Source organism: Papio anubis, chromosome 4 (assembly GCF_008728515.1).
Source record: "Papio anubis isolate 15944 chromosome 4, Panubis1.0, whole genome shotgun sequence".
Lineage (NCBI taxonomy): Eukaryota > Metazoa > Chordata > Mammalia > Primates > Cercopithecidae > Papio > Papio anubis.
The window spans coordinates 84,787,926-84,813,279 of NC_044979.1; the positions used below are offsets into that span (position 1 = coordinate 84,787,926).

A 25,354-nucleotide genomic window follows, 5' to 3' on the forward strand; every position below is an offset into this window, starting at 1 on the left:
CTTGAAAACACTGTATGTACTATTTAATTTTGGTTTTGATGTCTGGGAAAATTGAGATATGATTATGAAAATCTTGGAAAACTGAGATTAGAGGAGTTAAAATTCTGTTGCATACATAAATTTTATCTCAAAGCCTGCAGCAATATAAAAGTACATAGAAGAACAAGATGGTCAAAAGTTTAGCAGTTACATACATGTTAAAAATTTTTAAGCAAAGAAACAGGGTATGTTGGGAATGAAACACATAAACCCTAGTCAGATGGTCTTCATTCAAACCTTGGTTTTACCACTGACTGTGTCCTTGTGGAATTTGTCTTACTTCTGAGCATCAACATGATTTTGAAAATAATAATAATAATGGTATTGATCTCGTATGTTTATTAAGAGAATTAAACAAGCTAATATGTATAAAATACCATCATAATGCTTAAGCTATCCTATTTAACAAATGATATATGCTTCCCATCTGTGATGAGAAGTATGTGCCTAGTCATGTGAAATACAATTATATTTCAGGATTAGGCTTCCCTTTCATTAATTTCATCCCAGGAACCCAGAGTAGCTGAAAATTTAAACTTATCAATATTAGCCATCCACATATTGAATTAAAATGTTGATTTTTTCAATAAAAATTTTATAGGATCATTTAATTAATAAATTTTTGGCTAATAAAATTTTGACAGCTTCTATGAAATTTCTAAAATATGGATATGAGTTCCAAAATGTACATCTTGATTTATTTTTTTATAACTAAATTTTCTGTTCTCTAATATATAATTTTATTATTCAGAATTCCCTCCTTTTATATTTGAGTTAAACAATTTATGAAAACTTTTCTATTCACAATGGATTTTTATATAAAAAACAAACAGTAACTTAGTTATCAATATTTAATAAATTATTATTAAATTTTAATGACATATTCAAGACGATAAAGAAGCAAGCATTTAGGCATCTACTATGTGCCCTGAACTGTGTTTGCATATTGAAAAATACAAAAGACATAATCTATAGTATCAGAAATAAAGTAAGAAATAAAAAAATGATAGAAAATCAAATATAATGAGTGCAAGTGTGTGACATAATGTTTGTATGTTAAATTGTTGGTAAATATTCCCAGAGAATGTGAAACTTGAAGTATAGGCAATTGGAATGCAAAAACATAAGTAGAAAAACATACTTAAATCCACAATGTCATAAATTAAGTGAAATGTATTGACCATATTCCTGTTGAAGTAAGAAATACAGGTAAAAAATGTTATACATTCACCCCATGCAATGTCTTAAAATGTCATTCTTGATGCTAGAGACCATAAAGATAACTTATAGGTTTTTATATAATAGTATTAAAAAATGACTACCTGTGTTTATTTAACCTAGAAATATATTTGGGGTTTAAATTTTGACTTAAAATTTTGAAAGCTGGAAATATATTACAATAAGTTCTTTATTATTAAAAATTATTTATTTAGAAAATATATATTCAGAGTTCATTTTCTTCTTTTCTAAAGACGTTTTTGCTATCAAAGTGACTCTTTAAATCATATCCACACTAAATATAAATATAGAGAGAGATATAAAGTATACCTGTAAATAAATAACACATATGCATTTAATAAATGTGTATATTTAGCAATAATTTGCAAATCTTTCAAAAGATCACTTGCCAATTTGAGTTTAAACGGAGATAAACTCATAAATGATTAATTTAACCAGAATGTTACTCTGTCAATCAACCATAAGACTGACATCTTGATAAATTAATAAAGATCTTTCTGAAAGAGTCTACTAAGCTAATATGCAGATTAAACAAATGTGTTGATAGCTGAACATATGCCCCTTTGAGAGCCTAGAAGTATCAAATGTGAAACCTAGTAAAATTTTGATTTAAAAAATCATACCTGCAGGCCTTGTCCATCTACAGTAACAGAGTTGGCTCTTTGCATTTTATTCTTGTCGATCACTTTGTTTGGCTGCTGGGAACCACTCTTTTCCTTTTTCACTGTTGATTGTCTGTCCTGTAAAAAAGAAAATCTTTGATAAAAATAAAAATTATGAAAATAACATAAAAAAAAAGTTAAGTCGTTTTACTAATAGAAGAGTTTCATGGGTACGAACCCAGGCTCAACTTTCTAATTTGAAGTTCCTAGTGAATAATGTGAAAGCTGTTGTTTTCAACTGGCTCAATATATATGATAGTTTCATGATCGAACCACCATTTAAAGAAATAATGAGAAAGAATACCAAATTGTATTATCCCTATGTGCCCAATTGTGACTCTTTATCAAAAGTTATTAAGGATTACTAAAGTTGATTATTTTCATATGCAATGATACAGATAACGGGTATAGGATTATAATTTAAAGAATGTGGTGTTGACTACTAAGAAAAGCTTATAAATATGTGCAATATTGAAAATTTTTTTTAATTGCATGATGGACTTTTAAGCTACTATTTATATCAAAAATAGCATATATCTTAAAACTGACATTCCATTCCATCTAATTACTTTGTTCCTCATAGTAAAAAAATTTCTTTTAGGAATTGCCTGCTCCCTGTTCCTATTTCCTCTCTTTTCACTCTCTCTTAACACAACCCAATCAACTTGTATCACCATTACTCCAACAAACTATCATTTATTAAAATCACCAATGTCCATCTCAGTTTCACATCTAAAGGTCAGTCTTCATCTTCTCAAATCTTTCAGCCGTATCTGACAGAACTGATCTCTTCTTACTCTTTGAAAACTTGCCTCACGTGGCTTCCAGGACACTTCTTTCTCTGAGGGCTCTTCCTTCAAAACTTCGCCCTCACAGTCTCTTTTGCCCATTGCTTCTCCAGCTTTGCAACCTGTAAGACTTGGCCTGTTCCTTGGACCTCTCATCTTCTCTATCTACTCTTACTCCCTAGGTAACTTCATTCATCCCCACAGCTTTCAATTTCATTTTTATGAATATTTCTAAATGTATAATTCTTGTTCTGGTTTCTACCCGAGCCTTAATTTCTATATGCAGATACTGTTTCTATATGTCCACATGAGGGCCTGAAACACGTAATTGTAAAATCTCTAAGATTAGTTTAAAAATTTCCTGCCTATTCTGTTTCTTGAAAATAAATCTCAAACTGGATGACTACTCACCACCTGCCTCATTATATGGTTTAAACAGCCGTTATCTTTTTTTTTGCTTGGATTATCTATCACCTAATGAATCATTCTACTTCCATTTCTGTCTTCCTACACTCAGTTCTCCACACAAAAGTCAAACTCATCCCTTTTTTTACTACACTCCAGCTGCACTGGCCTCCTCATTGTTCCTTGATCATAACAATCATGCTTTAAATTGAGAGATTTTGCAAACATTCTTCAGTCTGGTGGAAAACTTGCCACTGCACATTTCTTGACCTTGGTCCTCACTTCAGGATGTGGTCAAATGTCAGAGAGAAGTTTCTCTGGTCCTTTCGGCCCCCTTTTAAAACATCAGTTATTACAACCTAAGGTATTATGTATTTGATTTGTTTAATTGCCTGCATTCTTTCATCTTAATTAAAGTTCCATAAGTAAAAGAACTTTCTTTGTTTCACTGGTCTATATCAGATTCTAAATCAATGACAAACAAAAGTCAGGATAAATGAATGAAGAAATAAATGAAAACTTTTAAAAAAAGTTTTCTAAGTTCTTGAAGCATACTGTTGAGAAGGATTCTTGGGGACCTAGGCTTGATGTGAAAAATTGTTCTAATTGATTGGCAATGTGTGCCATGGGTGCTTAAGTGCTTTAGTGCCACACATTTCCTATCACTTACTCAGCTATATATATTTCCTAGTTCCTATATTTGCTTGTTAGAGTATCATTTCAATTTCTGTAGTTTAGAAAGATCTGTTTTTATTTGTGCAAATGTATGGGGTAACTGAGAAATGTTTACGTGTATATGATGTATAGTGATCAAGTAAGGGTATTTAGACTGATCATCGCCCAAGAACAATACATATTTAAAGTATAATCATCCTTCTCTGCTATCAAGCATTGCATTTATTCCTAGAAAGACATTTTTAAGTAGCTTTGAAAGTAAAGCTGTTTTTAAATATATTAGGGCTAGATGGATCAGAAATTGTCTCTGACTAAAATAAATGCTAATCCGTATAGTCCATTTACCTTGCAATTCCATGGTGCAAAAACACTGAATATATTTTGTGTGTGGCTGCAAATGGATGCCATAATAGGATTCCTGAAATTCAAGTTGTTTGAAAAATGATATGCTTTCATATAAGCATAATTTCTGGCAAAAATATTGATTTTTAAAAGAAAGTTCCTTCTTTTTAAGTTTGCAAATTATAATTGCATTCATAGACAGTTAATGGCATAATGTATAAGAGGAGTGAATTATTAGATGAGGTTTGGAATCAGAATGCCTGAGTTGAATCTCATCTCTACTACTTAAGTATTACGTAACCTAGAGGGTTTACGCTTTGGCAAAATAGAGATAGTGATACCTATTTTTCAGAGTTGTGTAAGGTTTAATAGAACATGTATAGTCTGTAATATTGTCCCTACATTAAAGTATGTATTCAATATAAAAGTTACTATGAGTGATGTAAAATAGTTGTGGTTGCCTATTAGGGTGCTCATCAACATTGTTTTTGTATTTCCAAATGTGTGTATGTATGAAAAAAAAAATCAGTGGTTACATTAGGAACATATTTAAAATTGAAAAGTTCAATGCTTATATTTGAAAACACATAGCTTGTGTTAGCTGTTCAAAAACTTAATGCTATTGGTGAGTGTGGAAATAATTTACTCCAGCATTCTTGCATGCACATATATAAAACATGGAATCAATATTTTGTAAAAATCTGCCATGTGAAAGATATAACTTAATACAGTTATTCTTCCAAATTATCCAACAATTGTTGTTTGGCCTTCAATTTATAAAATGCGTACATTTGAAGAATTAAATAAAATTCAATTTGATTAGTTACAATGGAACTGGAAATTTGCACCAGATTATATATTCATGTTTTAATGGAAATTTAAGACATGCAAGTATATGTTTTTAAAGAGCTACAAAACTATCTCTTAATATTACTTTACTCTTAGCCACACATATATCTAGGGCAATTCTTGTGTTCTAAGAACCTCCAACTGGCAGAGATAGCAGTTGATTAAATGGCATCATGTCCCTCCAAGTTGTCAGCCCCCTAAGTAAGCTGGGCAGGAGACTAAACAATTGCTTTAGCGTAAGCAAGCAGAAATAATACAAACAGGCGGGTGTGGTGGCTCACGCCTATAATCCCAGCACTTTGGGAGGCTGAAGCAGGCAGATCGCTTGAGCTCAGGAGTTCAAGACCAGCCTGGGCAACATGGTGAGACCCTGTCTCTACTAAAAATGCAAAAACATAGTCAGGCATGGTGGTGGACACCTGTGGCCCGTTACTCTGGAGGCTGAAGTGGGAGGATCACTTGAGTTGGGGGTGGAGGTTGCAGTGAGCCGAGTTTGTGCCACTGAACTCCATCCTGAGTGACAGAGTGAGACTCTGTCTCAAAAAATAAATATATAAATAAAAACAAATTTTAAAACCCTAGAGTTTTCAACTCATGAGATTTCATTTATGAAATCCAGAATATGAGACAGAGGCATATAACAAGTTAATTTTTAAAATTCTCAGTGTATCCATCTGTCTGTGTATTTTATTATAGTATCTAGCTAATACTAAAATGGTGAGCATTCATTTAAACACAAACACACAGACACACGCATCAAGAAAACCAAGTGAATTCTTTGAAGAAAAATGCAAATGTGTGGAATTTGTGGAATTAATCCAGGCTAAAATCTTAAAAAACAGGAGAACCTCATCACTATTTAATTTTTCTTCTATTTCCATTGAGAAAATTCTCTCTCCTTTTTATATGAGGCACAGGAAGGGGGAGGCAATTGCATCCTTGGAAAATTTCCTCTCCACCAGGTTTCACTAGCTTTTTTGGGAGGTCAATTGACCCTGACTGGCAGACCTCTATTATGATATTTATGAGAGTTAATTACCAATGTTGAACTTATTGAAAAGTTTCAGAAAGAGCTCACCAATCTTAGTTTGCACAATCATTCAGGATAAAATTGCTCTCTGATAATAGGGGACAGTGTTTGCCATTTAACCTTCGGTTTCTTTCTTTATGTTTTGGGGCTCTAAACCACAAAATAAATTACATTGTTGTAATTAAGGCAAATTTCCTTCTGCTAGATAAATCATCCTAGATATACAAAGAGTTGGAAAATTGTTTCTTTAATCAATAGAAATTATTCAAACTCTGAAAAGAGCTACTCTAACAAAAAAAAAAGTCATGAAAGAGTATAGAACATATAACTACAAAATATAAAATACAGTTATTGATATTTGAGCATTTTCAAATATCAACCATTTGTGTTTGCTATGTAGACATTTTAAATATAGAATTCAGTGTTTTGTGATCTGTAGACTCTACAAGCAGCACAACAGATCTTAACTGGGGATTATATTGTATTAGAATTCCAAAAGAATAATCATCATAATAAACAGAGAAGAAAAGCCAAAAAGACCATTCACAGAAAATAGAAAGATGAAATAAATAAAATAAAAAGACCTCACTTTAAATATGTGCTCTAAAAAAAAATCTTTGTCTACATCATGCTGATTCTCAGAGGTAGAGCATTTGTACATTGGTGAAAACTGCTTTCACAAAAGGGTTGTTTACCACAATACTTAAGCCTGCTGTTATCGATCGCTGGCAAACTGCAAGCAGCAAGTGATGATTACCTCAAGAACAGGGTTTTCTTCTTTTTGTCCAATCTCAGCATGAGAAACTGGCAGCAGCAAAGCACCTCCACTGGTACAAAGCTACAAAGGCGAGTGCTTTCCTGCCAACAGCAGCCATCGCTTGAATCGTAGAACTTACTTTAGCTGCTACTACTGCACAACTTGCCTGAATGGAGACTTAGTCCTTTCTGCCACTGGAGCTAGGCCACACGAATTTTCCTGAAACCCTAGAGTTTTAACCTAAAGTATCACAAAGATTCACAGCAGTTAAGATCTCTCTGATGCAGAAATGTTACCACATTCAGTGGGACTTACAAAGGTTGGGTCTGAGACACCACCTTACTAACAAACTGTAAAGCTGCACCTTTAACCAATATGGATTTAATGTGGGATTTGAACATTTTAGTGGCTGAAGGAAACAAATTCATTCCAAAAATGATGAAGGCTCTAAATCTATTAGTACTCTTTAAAAATTGCAGCAAAACTATTTACTGACTAGAAAAAAACAGCCCTGATTTTTTTTAATTATACTGTTTTAAACATAAATATAATAAACAATATAAGGTCTAAAGATTTTTATTTCTTTTAAACTTAGTTAAATAAGTACTTTTTAAAAAAGCAAAAACAACTTTTTGTAAAGGCAAAAGTATGAGCTTAGATGCCAAAATGCAGGTTTGTCTTTTATTTCTGTGTCAGCTGGGGCAAGTTATTTACCATTGCTATGTTACCATTTGTTTAAACTATAAATTGGAAAGTTTATGTTAGAAAAAAGTAAGAAAATTTAGATAAAAGTACTGACATAAAACAGGCACTCAGTAAATGGCAATGATTTTAAAGTACAGATAAAGATTTTTACATATTTTATTATTAAGTTAATCACAGGTAAACTGCTTGGTCATAGTAGTAGAAGGTAAGTGTTGTAAAGAAGTGTTTTCATTTAACATCCTGTACTTTATTTGCCCACTAAGTCACCATAGCTGAGAATAATTGCTGTGGTGATCTGGGTGGTGTCTTTGGGAGAGACGGGGGGCAACAAAGCAGACAAAATGACAACTGGTCTTAAAGTACCTGGGAATGTTAGTTGCTTCCTCAACTTGAAGGTACACTTGGTGACTTGATCCATAAGTCCCAGTTTTCATACATTACACATGAAGTTCATATTTTCTCCTGGGATATTATCCTGGGTATAAACCACTTACAAGATTTCTGTTAAGGAAATTCTTATTGAAAGGAATGAAATTAAGGAATAAGAGGGTGTATACCAAAATAATTTAATTTTGGCTATGTGATAGTATATTGCAGCACCATCATAAAATAATGTTTGTATGTTTGTGTGTGTGTGTGTGTGTGTGTGTATATATATAGTATACATACACACATATGTATGTATATACTTTATATACAAGAGAAGACTTTGGACTGGGCGTGGTGGCTCACGCCTGTGATCTCAGCTCTTTGGGAGGCTGAGGTGGGCAGATCACAAGGTCAGGAGTTCAAGACCAGCCTGGCCAACATGGTGAAACCTCGTCTCTACTAAAAATACAAAAAATTAGCTGGATCTAGTAGCGTGTGCCTGTGACACCAGCTACTCCAGCGGCTGAGGCAGGAGAATCGCTTGAACCCAGGAGGCAGAGGCTGCAGTGGGCCGAGATCATGCCACTGTACTCCAGCCTGGGTGACAGAGTGACACTGTCTCAAAAAAAAAAAAAAAAAAAGCAGACTTTGTAACCAACCTCAACATTCCTCACTCTCCAGTCCCTTTGTAAACCATACTGACTGTCGTCCACAGCAAACTGAAAGTACCAGGAGGCAGCTCTCTTATGCTCACACTCATTGTCTCTTTGTACCACCTAAGCTAAATGCTCAACATAGTGACTTATTAGCCCTCAATCTGTTTATGCCAGTTCTAAGTAAAACTTACTTTGTAATTGTAATTGTGTAATTTAATTATTACTCACATCATTGAATTTTGAAGACAAAATGAAAGAGTTGTCTTTATAAAAAATAATCTGCAAGCTTTAGAAAGACAAAATAACACAAGTTGTGTGTGTGTATGTGTGTGCGTGTGTGTGCGCCTGTGTGGCGTGTATGAGGAGTGGTCAGATTAAGTTTAGAGAGAACAACTGTGCAAGCTTTGGGTATTAATAATAAAAATAGTAAGTGTTTTTACATTCAAATTACTTCACAGATGTTCTTGAGTTTTTGTTATACTTTAAAAGAATTGAAACTATTATAAGTAATAAGCTTGTGATATATGCAAGAAAGGCAAGATACCATTTCCAATTAGAAGATCTGTACTCATAGAAAAGCCTTTAATCTTCAAAAATATAGCCAATGAATATAAATCTACATATTTTAAGTTAAACGTTTAATGTATGTATATATCTTTATATATGTTCTCCCACATATACTTTAACCACATTTTCCGTTAACCAAGGAGCAAATGTTCCTGATGGTAGAACATAAGGTTTCTTGTCTCTCTGTGTGTATATATGTGTATTCACACACTCAGCCATGCATATATCCATGCATAGGCTTAAGGAAAATTTTGGAACAACAAAGTTGAAAAATCTTATGTAATGACTTTGAGGGATACTGGAAAGTTTAAGTTAATGTAAACCAATATATAATGCCAGAAAAATAAATAAGTATAGGAAGACTTTTAAAAACTTCATATCAAAATAAAGACTTTCATCCTGAAAATTGAAAAAATATATAAAAACAAAAATTTGGATCTATTTACTCAATCTATATGACACAAATTACAGAATTGAATACACAGGGATGCTCTGGAGATTAACAGATCTAAAGAGAAAACTTTACATCTCAAATGCAATGACTACATTCACTTGATGGGGCTGATAATAGGGGCAGAAACAAACTCAAGAACCTGAGATGCAAAATTAATTTTCTCACACTTAACCCAATGAAATAATAAACTGTCCTAATACTTTTGTCACTTAAGTGTGTAATTTAGCATCTCTACTTTATAATAATAATCGTGATAATAATGTCATCAACTCAAAGAATATAAAATCAGCTTAACATTTTCTTAGATTAGAAACATTATATTTAAGGGTTATCTCCAAGTATTTTTGAGTATGTCTCTGGTTAAAAATGAGAACTTTTTAAAAAAATTTAACAAAGGGGTCTACACTGATTAAAAAGCCATTTTTGGTGAGTAGAAAAGAGCAGTTATTACCGTTTTATGCAAGCATGTTACCCTCTAAATAAATTCATCATCTTATGTAGCATTCATGTAAGTAATACTTTCTAAAATTAGCAGATTTAAATAATTTTAAGGAAAACAAGACCATTTGGGCATTTCCTATAGAGATAATAACAATTGAATAGGATATTGTCACAGAAAAATGTGGAGGCTTTGTATCATCAATGCAAAGATAAAGCAAAAATGTTACTGAAAATAATTGTTGTGGCAATGCTTACATTTATTTTCAAACTAAAAGCCATTTATTCTGTGACTATATTTTATTCTGATGTCTTTCTATACAATGGCATGGACTAGGTGATTAATGTAGTTGTATTCATTTGAAAGTGATGGGCACTTCAAAGTAAGCAAGAGTCTCTCAACATACTGCCATTGAAACTTACATTTTGACGGCTCAAAGAATAAATTGTTTTGGATTTCTTGCAATGTATGTACATTTTAATGTGAAAAAATGGGAATGGTATTATTTTTCTATGCTAGTAAAAACTCTTTGTAAAGTAACCTTTAGTTTTCTCTGTGAAGTCTGGGTCACATAACTTCTTGTTTTCTTAATGCTTATCACAAATATAGATTGAAAATTCTTCAAGTCTATCCCATCACCGAAAATATGAAAACCACCACTTCCAATTAGCAGAATATGAAAAAAATAAAATGTAAAATGCTGGTATTCGAATGTCACTGAGCCAGCACAAAATGTTCTTTATAGCTGTACAAGATGTATAATGGCCTATAATTGTAAGTGTGAAAACCTGTTTTTGCTTACGCACCTCAGGAACAGAAACTCCTGAAGTGGGCAGAGTCTGCTGAAAAAGAGAAGTTCATATGAAAGCTGAAAAAGAGTCAAACTCAAAACAAAGTATCAATGAAGTTTCTCATATCATTATACGCCTGTGAAATAAATGAGTAAATTAAAAATACATTTCCTTGGTATAATTTTACTGCTTCCTTGAATTAAATAATTAAATATCTTTTCATTGAATAAGAAATTATCTAACACAGAGTGGGTTAGGTTGTGAAATTATTTATCCAAAACACAACTTCATCTACCCAAAGCATGCTAATCAACATCTTTGGCCAGCTTTAGCTCCAAGTTCCATTATCTTTAATAAACAATTTCCACTAATTTTTTTAACTTGCCCCTTTACCCATCCCACTTTTCATTTTGAAGTCCAACTCTCATTCTTTCCTAAAAATACTGTGTCTTTTGAACATAGACATAGTTTATGATGTTCATTTTGTTTCACGGTACTCTGGAAATAAGAAAACATATTCCATTAATATCAGTAAAAAAATAAAAAGTATAATTAAATAATAATTAAATAAGTGACAAGATTTTTACTGGAGAGTAATTTTGTTAAGATGGGATGAAATATACTGACATTAGTCTTCATGACTGTATTTTCCATTATCTACCACCACTATCCACTTTGTAGTTCACATTAGAAAAGTATTTTTTGTTTTCAAGAAATGATAAAGGATCACCTCAGAAGCCTGCATTCTATGGAAAGGAGAACATAAAATACAAATTTGGATAAAGAGTTGACAAATCACACACACAATACTAGATAAAGATTCCCCATACTGGAGCAGAAGAAAAGTTGGATGGGAAGCCAGGAGTTGTTAGATATTTGTGTGTCCCTGAAAAGAAGGAGGTAGTCAGACTATTCCCTTTTCCTCCCTAGATACGAGCTATCTGAGGGAGGGTCTGGGCAATGCTAGATTACCAAGATGGGTATGAAAAATCTGAGACTCCAGATATTATTATACTCCCTTACCCAGGATAATTTTAGAAAGGCAGCAAGAACAAAAAAAAAAAAAAAATCTGAACCTGAGATAGGTAAAACCTGACACCCTCACAGCTGCACAGAATAGAGATGGACTAAAAGAATTCAGTGCACTCAGAAGTGACACAGAAGAAGAAGAGGTCTAGCACAGCCCCACAAAAAATTAAGGTGTTTAGGAATCCAGCTCTATTTGGAAGATATTTCCGTAATATAAGTAGAAAGTACTGTAGCTGCAGATTTCTAGTCAAAAGAAGCCAGGAAGTGGAAGAGTATGAGCTCTTTCCCTGGTCAACTATCCCATTCTACAGGAGAATCTAATAATTACTGTTGTTTTGAAGATGAATTGACAATAGGTTTGGTAGAACGTTTACTGAAAACTTCCTGATTTCAGTAACATTCTTGACTTCTGAGTCCAAATTAATCTACATAACACCAGGGACAATGAATATTTGTGCAAGCTCCGCCTCCTGGGTCAATTCACAGCCATTCTGCCTGCCTCAGCCTCCCGAGTAGCTGGGACTACAGGCGCCCGCCACCTCGCCCGGCTAGTTTTTTGTATTTTTAGTAGAGACGGAGTTTCACCGTGTTAGCCAGGATGGTCTCGATCTCCTGACCTCGTGATCCGCCCGTCTCGGCCTCCCAAAGTGCTGGGATTACAGGCTTGAGCCACCGCGCCCGGCCGATATTTGCCAACCTTATTATCATTCTTTCTTAACTTCAGGTTGAAGCTTAAGGTCTGAATGAACATTGCAAGACATGGATATAGTCCTTCCATCTTTATCATAATATATACAAGTTTGTTCTTCTTCTCATTCAGATCAGGAATGTAATCCTACGGATCCTTATCCTATTCTGTGCCATGGAGCCAGGAAACTCTCAGAGACTCACAAGCAACCAAAATAAGAGACTTCAAGCAGCTTCCAGAGCATGAGTCAGAGATGCCTTTTACCTTAGAAGAGTGTATGCTTACTAAGCATACATTTGCAGACAGCAGCCTGGAAAGCCAAGTGAAAAGATTATGGCTGTCTAAATGCTTCACAATAACAACCAAATACAATGCAGGAGCTTCAAATAGATCCTGGTCCACTTCCACTTTTACCACGCCCAAAAAGTAAAAAAATAAAAGCAACAGAAGGCATTTTTGGGATAACTGTAGACATTTGAATATGGACAAGATAATGACTGATATTATGGAATCATTGTTAATTTTCTTAGGTGAGAATATAATAATGTTATTAGGTAGAAAACTGTCCTTAGTCTTAGAAGGTGCTTGCTGAAATATTTACGGATGTGGTGTTACACTACGTGCAGCTTACTTTCAAAAGTCTCAGCTTTATATATATACACATACACATATATGTATATATAGAGTAGTATATATAAAGAATTTATGGCAGCATAATAGCAATTATTGAATATATGTGGGAAATACTTTGGATTTTTCTATTGTTAGTGAATATTTTGTAATAAAATTTGAGAGAAAAAAGTTCTTTCTACCTCTTCATTATATCCTTTAGTGCTTAAAAGTGTGTAAAAATGTTTCTACAATGAAATAAAAATATGTACATTATCTCAGTAAAAACTATGAAGTTGCTAGAAGGTTGGGAGAGAAGTCGTGGGAGTGGGTGGAAGAGAAATAAGGAGCACTATTTTCATGGAAACAGAGTTCTCATTTAAAATGAATAAACAGAGGTAAGTTTCTAGGCTGCTGGGAAAGAGGAGCAGAGAGAGAGGGAGGGAACTGTTAAAGATAAATGAAAAAGAAGGGCTTTTTGAAAAAGCAATATTTCAGTTAGAGCAGAAGCCCTTATTGACAGGCATTGCACTCTTCCAAATGTGTTCCTTTTGGGTCTCAAATCCAGAAACCCACAGGGGCCAAGAAAATAATACAAATAGGTAAGACAGGTCTGACGTTGCAAAGGCAAAGACTATGCCATGCTGGATAATATACATCCCATTTGAAGTTATCCAAAAAAGAAAAAGAAAAGACATTGTGGTATGAAATTGAAACCTAGCTACCACTTTGCTATTAATTGGTAATTTATGGATAACACACCTGAAGCCTTCCTCTTTCTCAGAGCAGCAGGGATATGAGATATCTGCTGATAGAGAGCAAGTGAGGTTGGCAGAGAGGTGGTACAATGAAAAAGGTAATGAAACAGAGGTTTGTCACTTCTTTTCTGAAAATAAAAAAGCAGTTTGCTAAGGATGAGTGGAAGGATCAACCAACACTGATGACCCAGCTGGAGCTAGAAGTTTTAAATATGTAAGAGAGAAAGCCACTAGCCCTATGAATTTTCTTGTGCAACACTCAGCCTTCTGAGAGCAACACTAGAAATTTACTCCAAGAATAAGAGTGACAAAACCAACATATATCTAAGCTCATTTACAATCAAAATGCATAGACAAAGAGTTATACATTAAATGTACACACCCATCGGTGGCTTATTTCTGTTACAATTAGCAAACCATGGTACTTAGATCTAAAAGAAAAGTAGAAACCTATTAGAAAATAAATTTAGCTATTATATTACTTCCTTTTTTACTCTCCTGTACTTAATTTTTAAAGATCAAAGATGAACAGAGTAAATGTTTTAGTTTTTCTGAAAATTATCATGAGTGCATGATTCTAAATGTAATATATTTTTAATCAGAATTAATACAGAAACTGTATATTTTTATTTAATCCAATGTGAAGTGTGACTACAGAGGAATGTGATTGATTTTATTTAATCAGTATCTTTTTAATATTAAATAGAATACACAGTACAGATAATTAGTTTAAAAGATGCATTTGCCTTCAGGGCACTTATTAAGTTCAATTTAATATCAAAGAATTTTTTAAAATTCTATTATTCTTAAGTATTAGGATATCTCTTGTCTTCATATTTTCTAATGTGTAATCATTTTAAATTGACAATTTAATCCAAATTGTCATAGGACAAAGAAAAATCTTTGATGGAGATTATTGGAGGTTTGACTTAGTTAAGATATAATGAGAGCACAGTACTCACATTAAAAGGGTCATTAGTTATTTCAGGCTAAAGGAAAAATTTTAAAATGATACCTTATACCTACATAAGAACATTTACATTTATACATATATATTTTACATTTATACATATACATATATATTATATAAATAAAAAATATTTATATATTTTTCATGTTTGTTATCTTGCCTCATTTAATACTCCCACTAAATGAAGATACTTTATCTTTCAGGTTGGAAAGCTGAAGATCAGAGAGCTTAGATGCCTAACCCAGGAAAATAAAGTTAGTGACAGAATATTGCTTCCCTAACCCAGGCTCTATTTATTCAAATAACAGTAGCTGCAAGAAGAGATTTTTTAAAAATTACTATTTTTAGCCATGCCTTCATTTTTTAAGTGGTTTGGGTATAAAATTATTTTAAAATATTGATGAAGAATGAAAAATATTTAGAAATCACTATATCTACAAAGTGATACACACACACAAACTTGTTTTGCCTGAAAAACTGGTTTGAATAATAGTATGAATTAATTTAACACAATAACTTCAAGTGCAGTGAAGTGTTCCAAATAAAATTATATTAAATAGCTTTTTCCCTTCATATACAATTGGATATCTCTGACATCAAAAAAGAAAAGACAGAGGCAAAGACTAGGGTAAGGTAAAGAAAAATTATCTTCATAAAATGACACTTTGTCTTAGCTGAACAGGTAAAGTTGTTCTCTCACACAAGATAATAAAATGTATTATCTTTAGGATATAAACATTACGTACATTTTTGGCTTCCATGAATTTTATTTTTATATTTCAGTTTCATATAATTCATTTAAACTCTATAATTCTTGAGATCCTTAATTGTGTACACTCATGCATATGAATACAATGTAAGTTTTAAAAAGGACGTGAGATAAAAATGATTTTAATACTATTGTTGTCTTTATCAAAATTTTTAGTAAAAGATTATTTCAGTCATAATGCAAGCAAGACAATGAAAAGAATCATAAATCATTTCTCTTTTTCACAAAAACTCTGATATGTCTAATTAAGATGCAACTATAAAAATAAAACATTTTAAAAGCTACACATATTGTAATCTTATCTAGGGTCCCTTGACTGCTTCTCACCTGACTCAAATTATAAATCATGCTGCTATAAAGACACATGCACACGTATGTTTATTGTGGCACTATTCACAATAGCAAAGACTTGGAATCAACCCAAATGTCCATCAGCAACAGACTGGATTAAGAAAATGTGGCACATATACACCACGGAATACTATGCAGCCATAAAAAAGGATGAGTTCACGTACTTTGTAGGGACATTGATGCAGCTGGAAACCACCATTCTCAGCAAACTATCACAAGAACAGAAAACCAAACACTGCATGTTCTCACTCATAGGTGGGAATTGAACAATGAGATCACTTGGACACAGGAAGCGGAACATCACACACTGGGGCCTATTGTGGGGATGGGGGAGGGGGGAAGGATAGCATTAGGAGATATACCTAACGTAAATGACGAGTTAATGGGTGCAGCACACCAACATGGCACATGTATACATACATAATAAACCTGCATGTTATGCACATGTACCCTAAAACTTAAAGTATAATAAAAAATAAAGTTTGCATTAACAGAAATTTAATGGTAAAATATATTTTAACTGTGTTTATTTCACTACCCTTCAACTGTAATTGCTTACAAAATATTCCATACTTACTTAGTAAATATGAGTGTTTGTGTCTATTTGTATTTGTAGAGTTTTGCATGGAGGCTATTGACAAGAAGGGAGCGTGAGGCACCATCCATCCTTTCTCCCTCAATATGTGTTTAGGAGTGTGTCTGGCAAGGACATGCAACTGAAATTTCAGGAAAGGTAAAACTAGTGCAATGGGTACCTAGTGCAATGGACGTTTAAAAACTTAAAAGATATCAAATGTTTTCAATAAAAATGTAAAGAATTTATCTTTATAGAGATATCCAAATCATCTCAAACATGGATTTCTAAATACAAAAGCAATCAGCAAGAACAACTAAAACAAATTTTAGCATTTTTGGCTTGCCTACTTGATTAGCTAGCAAAAGACGTCATTAGAAATGAGTAACACCCTTTACTTAGCTAGGCCTCATAAACTCATTAGAAGTGAATATCATTAAAGAGGTGTTCTTTAATTCGTGACCATAAGAATATTTGAATATTTACACACTTGTAAAATAATTTTACAATGAATGACTGTTCATTCTTTTTACCCCACTTTCTGGTATATTCTACTCTTTTTACTCTTCATGTCTATTTTTCTCTAGTTTCTCTAATCTGTTGTTTTTCTTTCCATTCCTTTTCTGAAAGGCTGGTCTAGGTTCCTTAAATTTATTTCAAGCATTGTTAATTGTTGGGGACTGCAGCATGAACATAAAAACAGCTTTAGATCATGGGGTATTGAGTAAAGCAACTATTGCTTCTGCCACTTGCAAATTGAGTGGTTTTAGGTAATTTTCTTAATCTCCGTAAACTTCACATTCCTCAAATGTTCACTGGGCATCATAACTATACCTACCTGCAGGATTAAAAGGATGATGTCTGACACATTTAAGTTCTCAATAAATGGTTAACGGTTTTATTAACATTAGAACCAAAATGATTCCCTTGGTTTTCACTGCTTGCTTAAGAACTCAGCAAGACACGATGGGTTACACTTTCTTCATCTGAACATTTTTTTGTTGTTGCTAATAAGTGGATGAGAATCAACAGAATTTTTTAAAATAAAAACATCTATTTGTTTCTATACAGTAGAAATGACGGAGGAGGGTAGAGACAAATCAAAGAGAGAAAGCAATGGAGAAAAATGGAGACAGAGGAAGCTCTTAGAAGAAAGAAAGAACAAAATTCTCTCTCTGTTGTTTTCCTCAATTATGAAACTGTTCTTTCCAGACTGAGCAAAGAAAACAATGAAATTGAGGAGCAGAAAGATGGGAGTTGATATTTAGAGCAACCACCTTCAAAACACATTTCAAAATGAAACATGCACATCCTATAGACTATTTATTTTTTCAGATTATTCTTCAGAACTCTTAATTTGCATATAATTCATTAATAGATACCTATTTATGAGTGTGTGTATGTATATGCGATTATGTTTGTTTATGTTTGGGACAGGGGTCTGAGGGATGTTGGTAACTTGAAAAAAATCACCCCCTTCAAAGAACTCAATATAATAGACTGATACATATACATTTTATGTTCACAAAATTAATCTATATTTCCTATTATACCTATTTTATCTCCTTATAAAAACATGAGCCAGTTCTAGAAATTTATCATTGTATAGTTAGTGTATTGCTGCTTTCCAGAAAACAAAAATAGCACTATAGGTAATGAAAGTACATTGATAATAATATTTAGAATTAAAGCCTAGATCTCCTTTTTACCCTCCTTGGAAAAGATCTTGAATTAAAAAACAAAGGTTATAATGGAATTTGCTCTTGTCTTTTGCTCCTTTAAATATCCATTGATCTCATGCCAAAGTATTTTCTAACCAGGTTAAAGTCCAATTCTGTACTCACGTTAGGCTAAGATTCAATTGAGTTAAAATTTTACACTGACTGCCAGTCAACCTTATCATGAACTTTCATTATGTGCATGTAATTAATTGGGTCCAACGAACAATATCAGTTCTGAGTTATAGACTCTTTTTCCCCGACCATATAATTAGAATATAATTACCCACAGGATATCAGAATGATGCAGAACCTTTCCTCTAAATGCGCCCTCATTAGGAAACAAGTCTCAATGTACATTTATTCAATCAGTGTGAATTAATTAAAATGTTACTGAAATAAAAGAGGGTAGCAATAAAGAGTATCTGACATCTATTAAGAGACTATCACTTGAGATCTGCATGCACAGTTTATATTTAAATCCATTTAGCCGAAATAGAAACTTTGCTATGCAATGTTATATACATCCAGTGTACTAGGAAATCTGAGTACATAAATCTGTGCATGTCATCATTTTTTAAAGGAATACAAGATATGATAACTATAAAATCTTTAAGAATTGGGTAGGAATCTAAGAGCCCCATTATTCCATAAAGATGTTATCATCAGATAGAATCTATCTGGTGGGCAAAAATCATTTTAACTCAAACTATCTCTGCAATTATTGGTTTAACCCACAACCTTATATTACAAATCTGAAAATATTTGTCCCAATATGGCTTAGGAGACAACAATGGAAAAGCTCAGATTTGTGAAAACTATAATTATTTTTGTCTTTTTATAAAATAACCTGAATTCCTTAAGCTAGCTCAAGTTATTACAGTAGCATATTTTATTTAAGCAGCACATTCAAATACAGCTCAGAATATCTTCTTTTTAAAAGAATAAATAATACATCATACCACACATTCTGATTATATAAAACATATTTTAAAATAGTAAATGCTCAAAGAAGCTGAGGGACACATGATACACAGCCTACAAGAAGCTGCTTATTCAAACAGTAACATTCTACCTAAGAACTATTCATCTTTATTTCTCCAGGCATGTAGTTATATTTAATTAAACTTTGTTAAATAAATAAGTAACCCTTGTACAAAGGAATACTCAGCATTAGTCAGAAACAACGTCATGAACTGTTAACACAAAAATTTCAGAGCTACATGTAATAAAGTAAGATACATACATATTTTCAAGCTTTCAGTGTCATTATATATTCCTCAGAAATTTTTAGATCCAGAGATAGGTTTTATAAAACAGTTCTGGTAATAAAAATTTGGCATTCACGTTTGTAAGTAGACATGCACCACTTCATAATGGAAATTCTGTGTATTAAGATAAACTAGGCTATCTACAAATTTATACTTTTTATATGCTCTTTAGGAGCAAATTCCAACTAGTTTTAAATTATTACTCTTTTTTACAAGAATGTTTAACTCTATAAGATTACATATTTATATATGTGTATATATACACACATATGTGTGTACACAAGTATATACTTGTGATTGCAACATTCAAAAATATGTTTTATATACATATATATACACTCATATATTCATAAATATATGTATGCATGTTGTAATCACATTCTGGTATACTAGTCTATTCAGACACTAAACTGGTCTTGGTGGAGACCACAAGTGAGACAAATAATGGTTCCACTCTGCTAAGCAAATGAAGATTGTCTCAAAAAGGTTTGCTTTACTGTTAACTTAAATTTTGTTTAGAATTTCAGTAATAAATACATGTAGTTATAGCTGCTTGCTGAAAATATTCTACTGGAGTAACATTCACTAAAATGTCACATTAACTAAGAGTAATTACAACCAAAAAGCCACAATTTCTAAACAAGAGAATGTGAATATTTTTGAAGCTCTGTTTTATAAAAAACATCAATTTTCATTTTCTGAACACAAAGAAGAATGAATATTTATTATATTTTACATGGAAAACTATATTGCTTAAATTATATTTAAAAATCAGATTTTTAAACACAATTTAATATCCAGAGAAAAACATCTCAATTCTCCTCAGAATTCTGAAGATGTTCTCTTTATATTCTCTACCTGCTGTAACTCCTCATTTTACATGTGAGGCATTTTACAGTACCATCTATTGGATATTTTATATAACTACAACACCTAACAATCACAAGCTCATTGAAATTTAGTAGTAACTATAAAATCCTGCAAGAACCATTCCAGAAACTAAATACAATGCGAATTTGGTATCCACTAACATTTCCTCATCATCACACACTTTAAACTCGATTTTATTAGCTTGTAACAAAATGATTTAATTATGAGTTGTCAATGACTTTTTAAAACTAAGCCACCTTGTTATATATTTGTTTTAATTTTTACTTAATATATATGTTACTGTCTGATATATATTTTTCCTTGACTCAGGGAAAAGAGTGATAAGTGATGGGAATTTTCAAAAGCTGACTGAATGTTATTCATTCACTCAGCAAATATTTGTTAAGCATCTAGTCCATGTCCAAATCAAATTAGGCACTAGAGACACAAAGATAAACCCTTTTGCTTGGAGTGATAAGAATAATGGGGGTGCTAGCCAATGAGCATGACGGACAGTTTCACAAGAAACGTTTCAAGTTCAATTCCCGCTATGTTGGCTTTTAAGTTTCTGTGGGATATCTGAGAGAAGATTTAAAACATGAAGTAGGGCCTGGTGCAGTGGCTCATGCCTGTAATCCTAGCACTTTGGGAGGCCGAGGTGGGTATATCATCTGAGGTCAGGAGTTTGAGACCAGCCTGGCCAACATGGTGAAACCCATCTCTACTAAAAAAATAAAAAAATTATCCCAGCATGGTGGCATGCTCCTATAATCATGGTTACCCAGGAGGCTGACCCAGGAAAATCGCTTGAACCCGGGAGGTGGAGGTTGCAATGAGCCGAGATCACACCATTGCACTGCAACCTGGGCAACAAGAGTGAAACTCTGTCTCAAAAATAAATAAATAAATTTATTAATTAAATCAAATTAAATTAAGTTAAAAAAACATGAAGTGAGAATTACGATCTAGATGCATGTGGGGAGAGTGGGCTCAGACACATTAAAACGTAGTAGCTGTAGCTCTGGAATTGGATAATATAATTTATAAACCGTGGGTGTAATAAGATGAGAATTGAACAAAAAATTGAAGTTTTATACATATTAAAGAATGAAAGGAAGACTAGGGATTTAGCAACATTGACAAAGTGTGGCTTAAAAGGTAAAAGAAATCCTAGTGGAAATGTGCTGGATGAGAGTTAGAGGCTATGAAAGGTAAGCATCTCAGTGTCAAACACTGCAGAGCATTCAAAAAAGATTATACTTGGAAAGGGTTTCCAGTAGATGCTATTGGTAGCTCAAAGCAGATCCTTTGCTACCTTACCAGAGCAACTATCACCAGCTGCTATGAATGTTAACTTCTGAAAGCTTGCAGCCGTCCCTAAGAATTAACCTTTATCCACAGAAATAGGCTGTACTAGGAGGCCCTAGAGAATGACTGATTTATATAGGTGAGAAAAGGCTAGCCTTCTTGCCTTAAGTTGGAAACAATCCTATGACAGGATTTTTGCTCCAAGGACCTAAAGGTACAGGCCAAGGCTAAACTGTCACTATGATCAACTTTCTTGCTTAGAACTTGCCTCTTCCTTTTTGTGCCTCCCTCCCTCCATTAAAGGTTTCGTTTGTTTGTTCGTTTGTTTGTTTGTTTGTTTGTTTGAGACGGAGTCTTGCTCTGTCGCCCAGGCTGGAGTGCAGTGGCCGGATCTCAGCTCACTGCAAGCTCTGCCTCCCGGGTTTATGCCATTCTCCTGCCTCAGCCTCCCGAGTAGCTGGGACTACAGACGCCCACCATCTCGGCCAGCTAGTTTTTTGTATTTTTTTAGTAGAGACGGGGTTTCACCATGTTAGCCAGGATGGTCTCGATCTCCAGACCTCATGATCCACCCGTCTCCGCCTCCCAAAGTGCTGGGATTACAGGCTTGAGCCACCGCGCCCGGCTCGTTTGTTTGTTTTTTCTAAAGAACTTTTTCTCCCTCCATAAATCACACAAAGCCAAATCTTGGCTTAATGCTCTACTCCTTGGAAACCCACCTAAAAGAGTGCAATTTGATTTAGTAAGGATAGCAAGAACAATATCATATCTATGTTACAGTCAGAAGTTACACTAATGTGGGCTGAGAAGGAAGAGAGGAATGTGACACAGTGGGTGTGTCTACACACCTGCACAAACATACTTATGGTTATGTGAAGAACCAGACAATAGTCATCATGCAAATACAGGAAATAGAATTGCACAGGAGAAGGACAAACAGACCTTTCACTGGAATGAGTTCTACAACACACTAACAGTAAAAACAATATTGAACTACTGGACTCAAATCATGACCCTGTTTAGTACTAACTTATGTAAGTGTGCTGGATTATACTTTGTCTGGGTTTTTCCTATTGTAAATTAGGAAATTGATATTTTATTAAAGATTTGTGACAAATGCCATGAAGGGAGAAAAACGTGGAATTCCAGGAGGATTAAGGCAGAGAATACTAGAATGAAAGAAATATGAAGAATATACGCATTGGGTGACTCAAGGATGTTGAAGAAATGATAATCAAGGGAAGTAATTTGAAAATATTTGTGGTCAAGATAACATGAGAGTAATGTAATGAAGAATAGATCACTAGGTACAGAGCTGTAACCTTCCAGGGTTTGGGTTTCCTTGGGCAAATAAGGCTGAATAAGCCAAACTTCTTTAGAGTATTAGCAACAGAATTTCAATGATAGATTTTTATCAACTAGACTGGACAGCAAGGTGTGGTCATGAAAAGCTCAAGATAACTATCCTTATTCCACATAAAGGGGAACACGGGTTGAACTAGGGAACAAAGACAGGAATGAGACAGAGACTGTGGTATTATTTACAAAATTGATGTGTAGACCAAACGTTATATGTGACTTAATTCTTCATCAGGTTTCAAGTAAAAGTTGAGAATAAGCAAGTCATATTTAATAGTAAAACAAAAGAAGCCATGTACATAAATACTTTCTGATCACCACTGTTTCAGCAGGAATCATTAGAACTACAGGTTACCCTTGCAAGGAGAAATTTATCTTTCAATGTCTAGTGGTGGTTAAGAATGTCTGGTTTTGACTGCATTCAAAATTTAAAAATTAAAGGATAAAAATGATACAAAGCATTTGTTTCCAGTGTAATGCTATTAGATCTAGATATATGCTTGCACAACCCCAAATTTCTTTGAAAGGTGAAAGTAGAAGATATATTATATCAACATAGTTCACATATTTGGGAGTTTTTACGCTATAGTTTGTGGCAATTTAGTTTCACCCATGTTTAGTGAGAATAACAAGTTTTGCACATTCTTGCCAACACTGGGTATTATCAATTTTTAAAATATTTGCCAAAATGGATAGAAAAATTAAATCTCATTGTGTTAATTTATATTTCTTCATTACTGTTTACAATACAGGGATTTGTTTTACAATATAGCGATGGCATTATACAATACAAAGATTTGTTGTTGGTATTGTTATTGTTGTTGCTATAATCCTTATCTTTAACTTGATTTGTAAGTTTTGGGATTTAGCATTTTCTTTAAAATAAATTTTCATTGCTCAAGGCAGTCAACATTTTATCCTTCTTGTTTTGGAAAAAAAAAAAGAAAAGGCATGCCTAGGTGAAAATTAAATCTTTAATTCATGTTTAATTTTTTTTTTTGTAATAGATGTAATGCAGAATTTACCTTACTTTATTTTCATGTGGTTATACAATAATCCTGACACTGTTGATGCTCCACCAGATTTCATTTATGACTTTTATTACAGACTACATAATTACATATAGTTCAATATGTCTTTAGACTTTCTATCACATCTTTACAATTTTTAGAGCCATATTATTTTGATCATTGCAAATTTAACAAACATATTTTTAAGATTTTTCGTTAGAATAAGCATTATCTTATTACTCTTCGTTTTTAAGATTTTATAATGTTTATGTACATTTATTCTTCCAGGCAAAATTAGAAACCATTTTGTCCAGCCAAAAAATTGCATGCAAATTGCACCAAGTAGATAAATTAATTTGAAGTGACGTAGGTTCTTTTTCATTCAGTTTAATTTTCTTTACACTTAAGAGAACAATTTAGTTTTTTTAGTTTTTCATTTGTCTGTCTGTCTGTTTTGCTTAGCGATAACATGATCCCTTTTCACTTTGTTACCATTCTCCACAGCACTAAAAGGAGATTTTCTTCATCCTCTTCTCCAGATTACTTATTTAGTTGTCCTCAGTGTTGATTTTTGCCTTATTCTAATACAGATATGCTAAGACATTATTTTTTTCTATGCTCTTTCTTAATTCTTTTGTTTCTTTCAAGTCAGTGCATTATAAAGCAAACATTTTCTTTAGTATTCTTGACCATCTAAAACAATTGCTATTGACATTTTCTTCTGTTTGGTGCAATAAAACTTTATGTATGGCATTCATCTCACTTTTATCTGCCATCCTTCTTTATTTTCGAATTGTATAGCTATTAGTATTTTATTTGGCAACAGGTAGACTCTTTAATACCAAAATGCACTTGGGTCATAAACCATCAGTCTGCATTGGCAGTTGTTATAAAAGAGAAAAATCAAAGGAAACAAACACAGCTACACTGATTATTGCAATATTGTTTAGGTACTGTCCAATACAGAAACAACTTCACACAGAAAAATTAATCTCAGGTCTCAGTAACCTGAGACCTAACAAAATAATAAAAAATATTTTCTCTAATTGAATACAATCAAGCCTATAATATTTATTTTTGCTAAAGCTACCAAGAAATTCAGGGAAATTCTGAAAAAGTACCTATGTTAACTTTGAATGGTATTGCGAAATAAATTTGAGTTTTAACTTAATTTTGGCAAAAACTGACTATATTTTATTTTGCTGCATATGGCATATTATATAAGCTGTTTTGAATACTGTTAGCAATAACTTGTAAAATAATTTAAATCATTCATGAATATATAATTTACCATCCTCACTTT

The 25,354-nt window shown here is 33.0% G+C and overlaps 1 protein-coding gene across 12 annotated transcripts in view; it reads right to left on the minus strand.

Annotated features, from left to right (window-relative positions):
* DGKB (diacylglycerol kinase beta) overlaps positions 1 to 25,354 on the minus strand; it is an 808,853-nt gene that overhangs the window by 465,428 nt on the left and 318,071 nt on the right. For 4 of the 12 annotated variants that reach the window (XM_017956903.3, XM_017956901.3, XM_021935280.2 and 1 more), the window contains 2 exons: positions 10,783 to 10,815; positions 1,902 to 2,018 (listed from right to left, as the gene is read on the minus strand). In XM_017956903.3, the coding sequence (XP_017812392.1) occupies positions 1,902 to 2,018; positions 10,783 to 10,815 (150 nt within the window). Of the gene's footprint in view, positions 1 to 1,901; positions 2,019 to 10,782; positions 10,819 to 25,354 lie in introns of all 12 variants that reach the window. The other 8 variants (XM_017956902.3, XM_017956897.3, XM_017956898.3 and 5 more) reach the window with 2 other exon arrangements.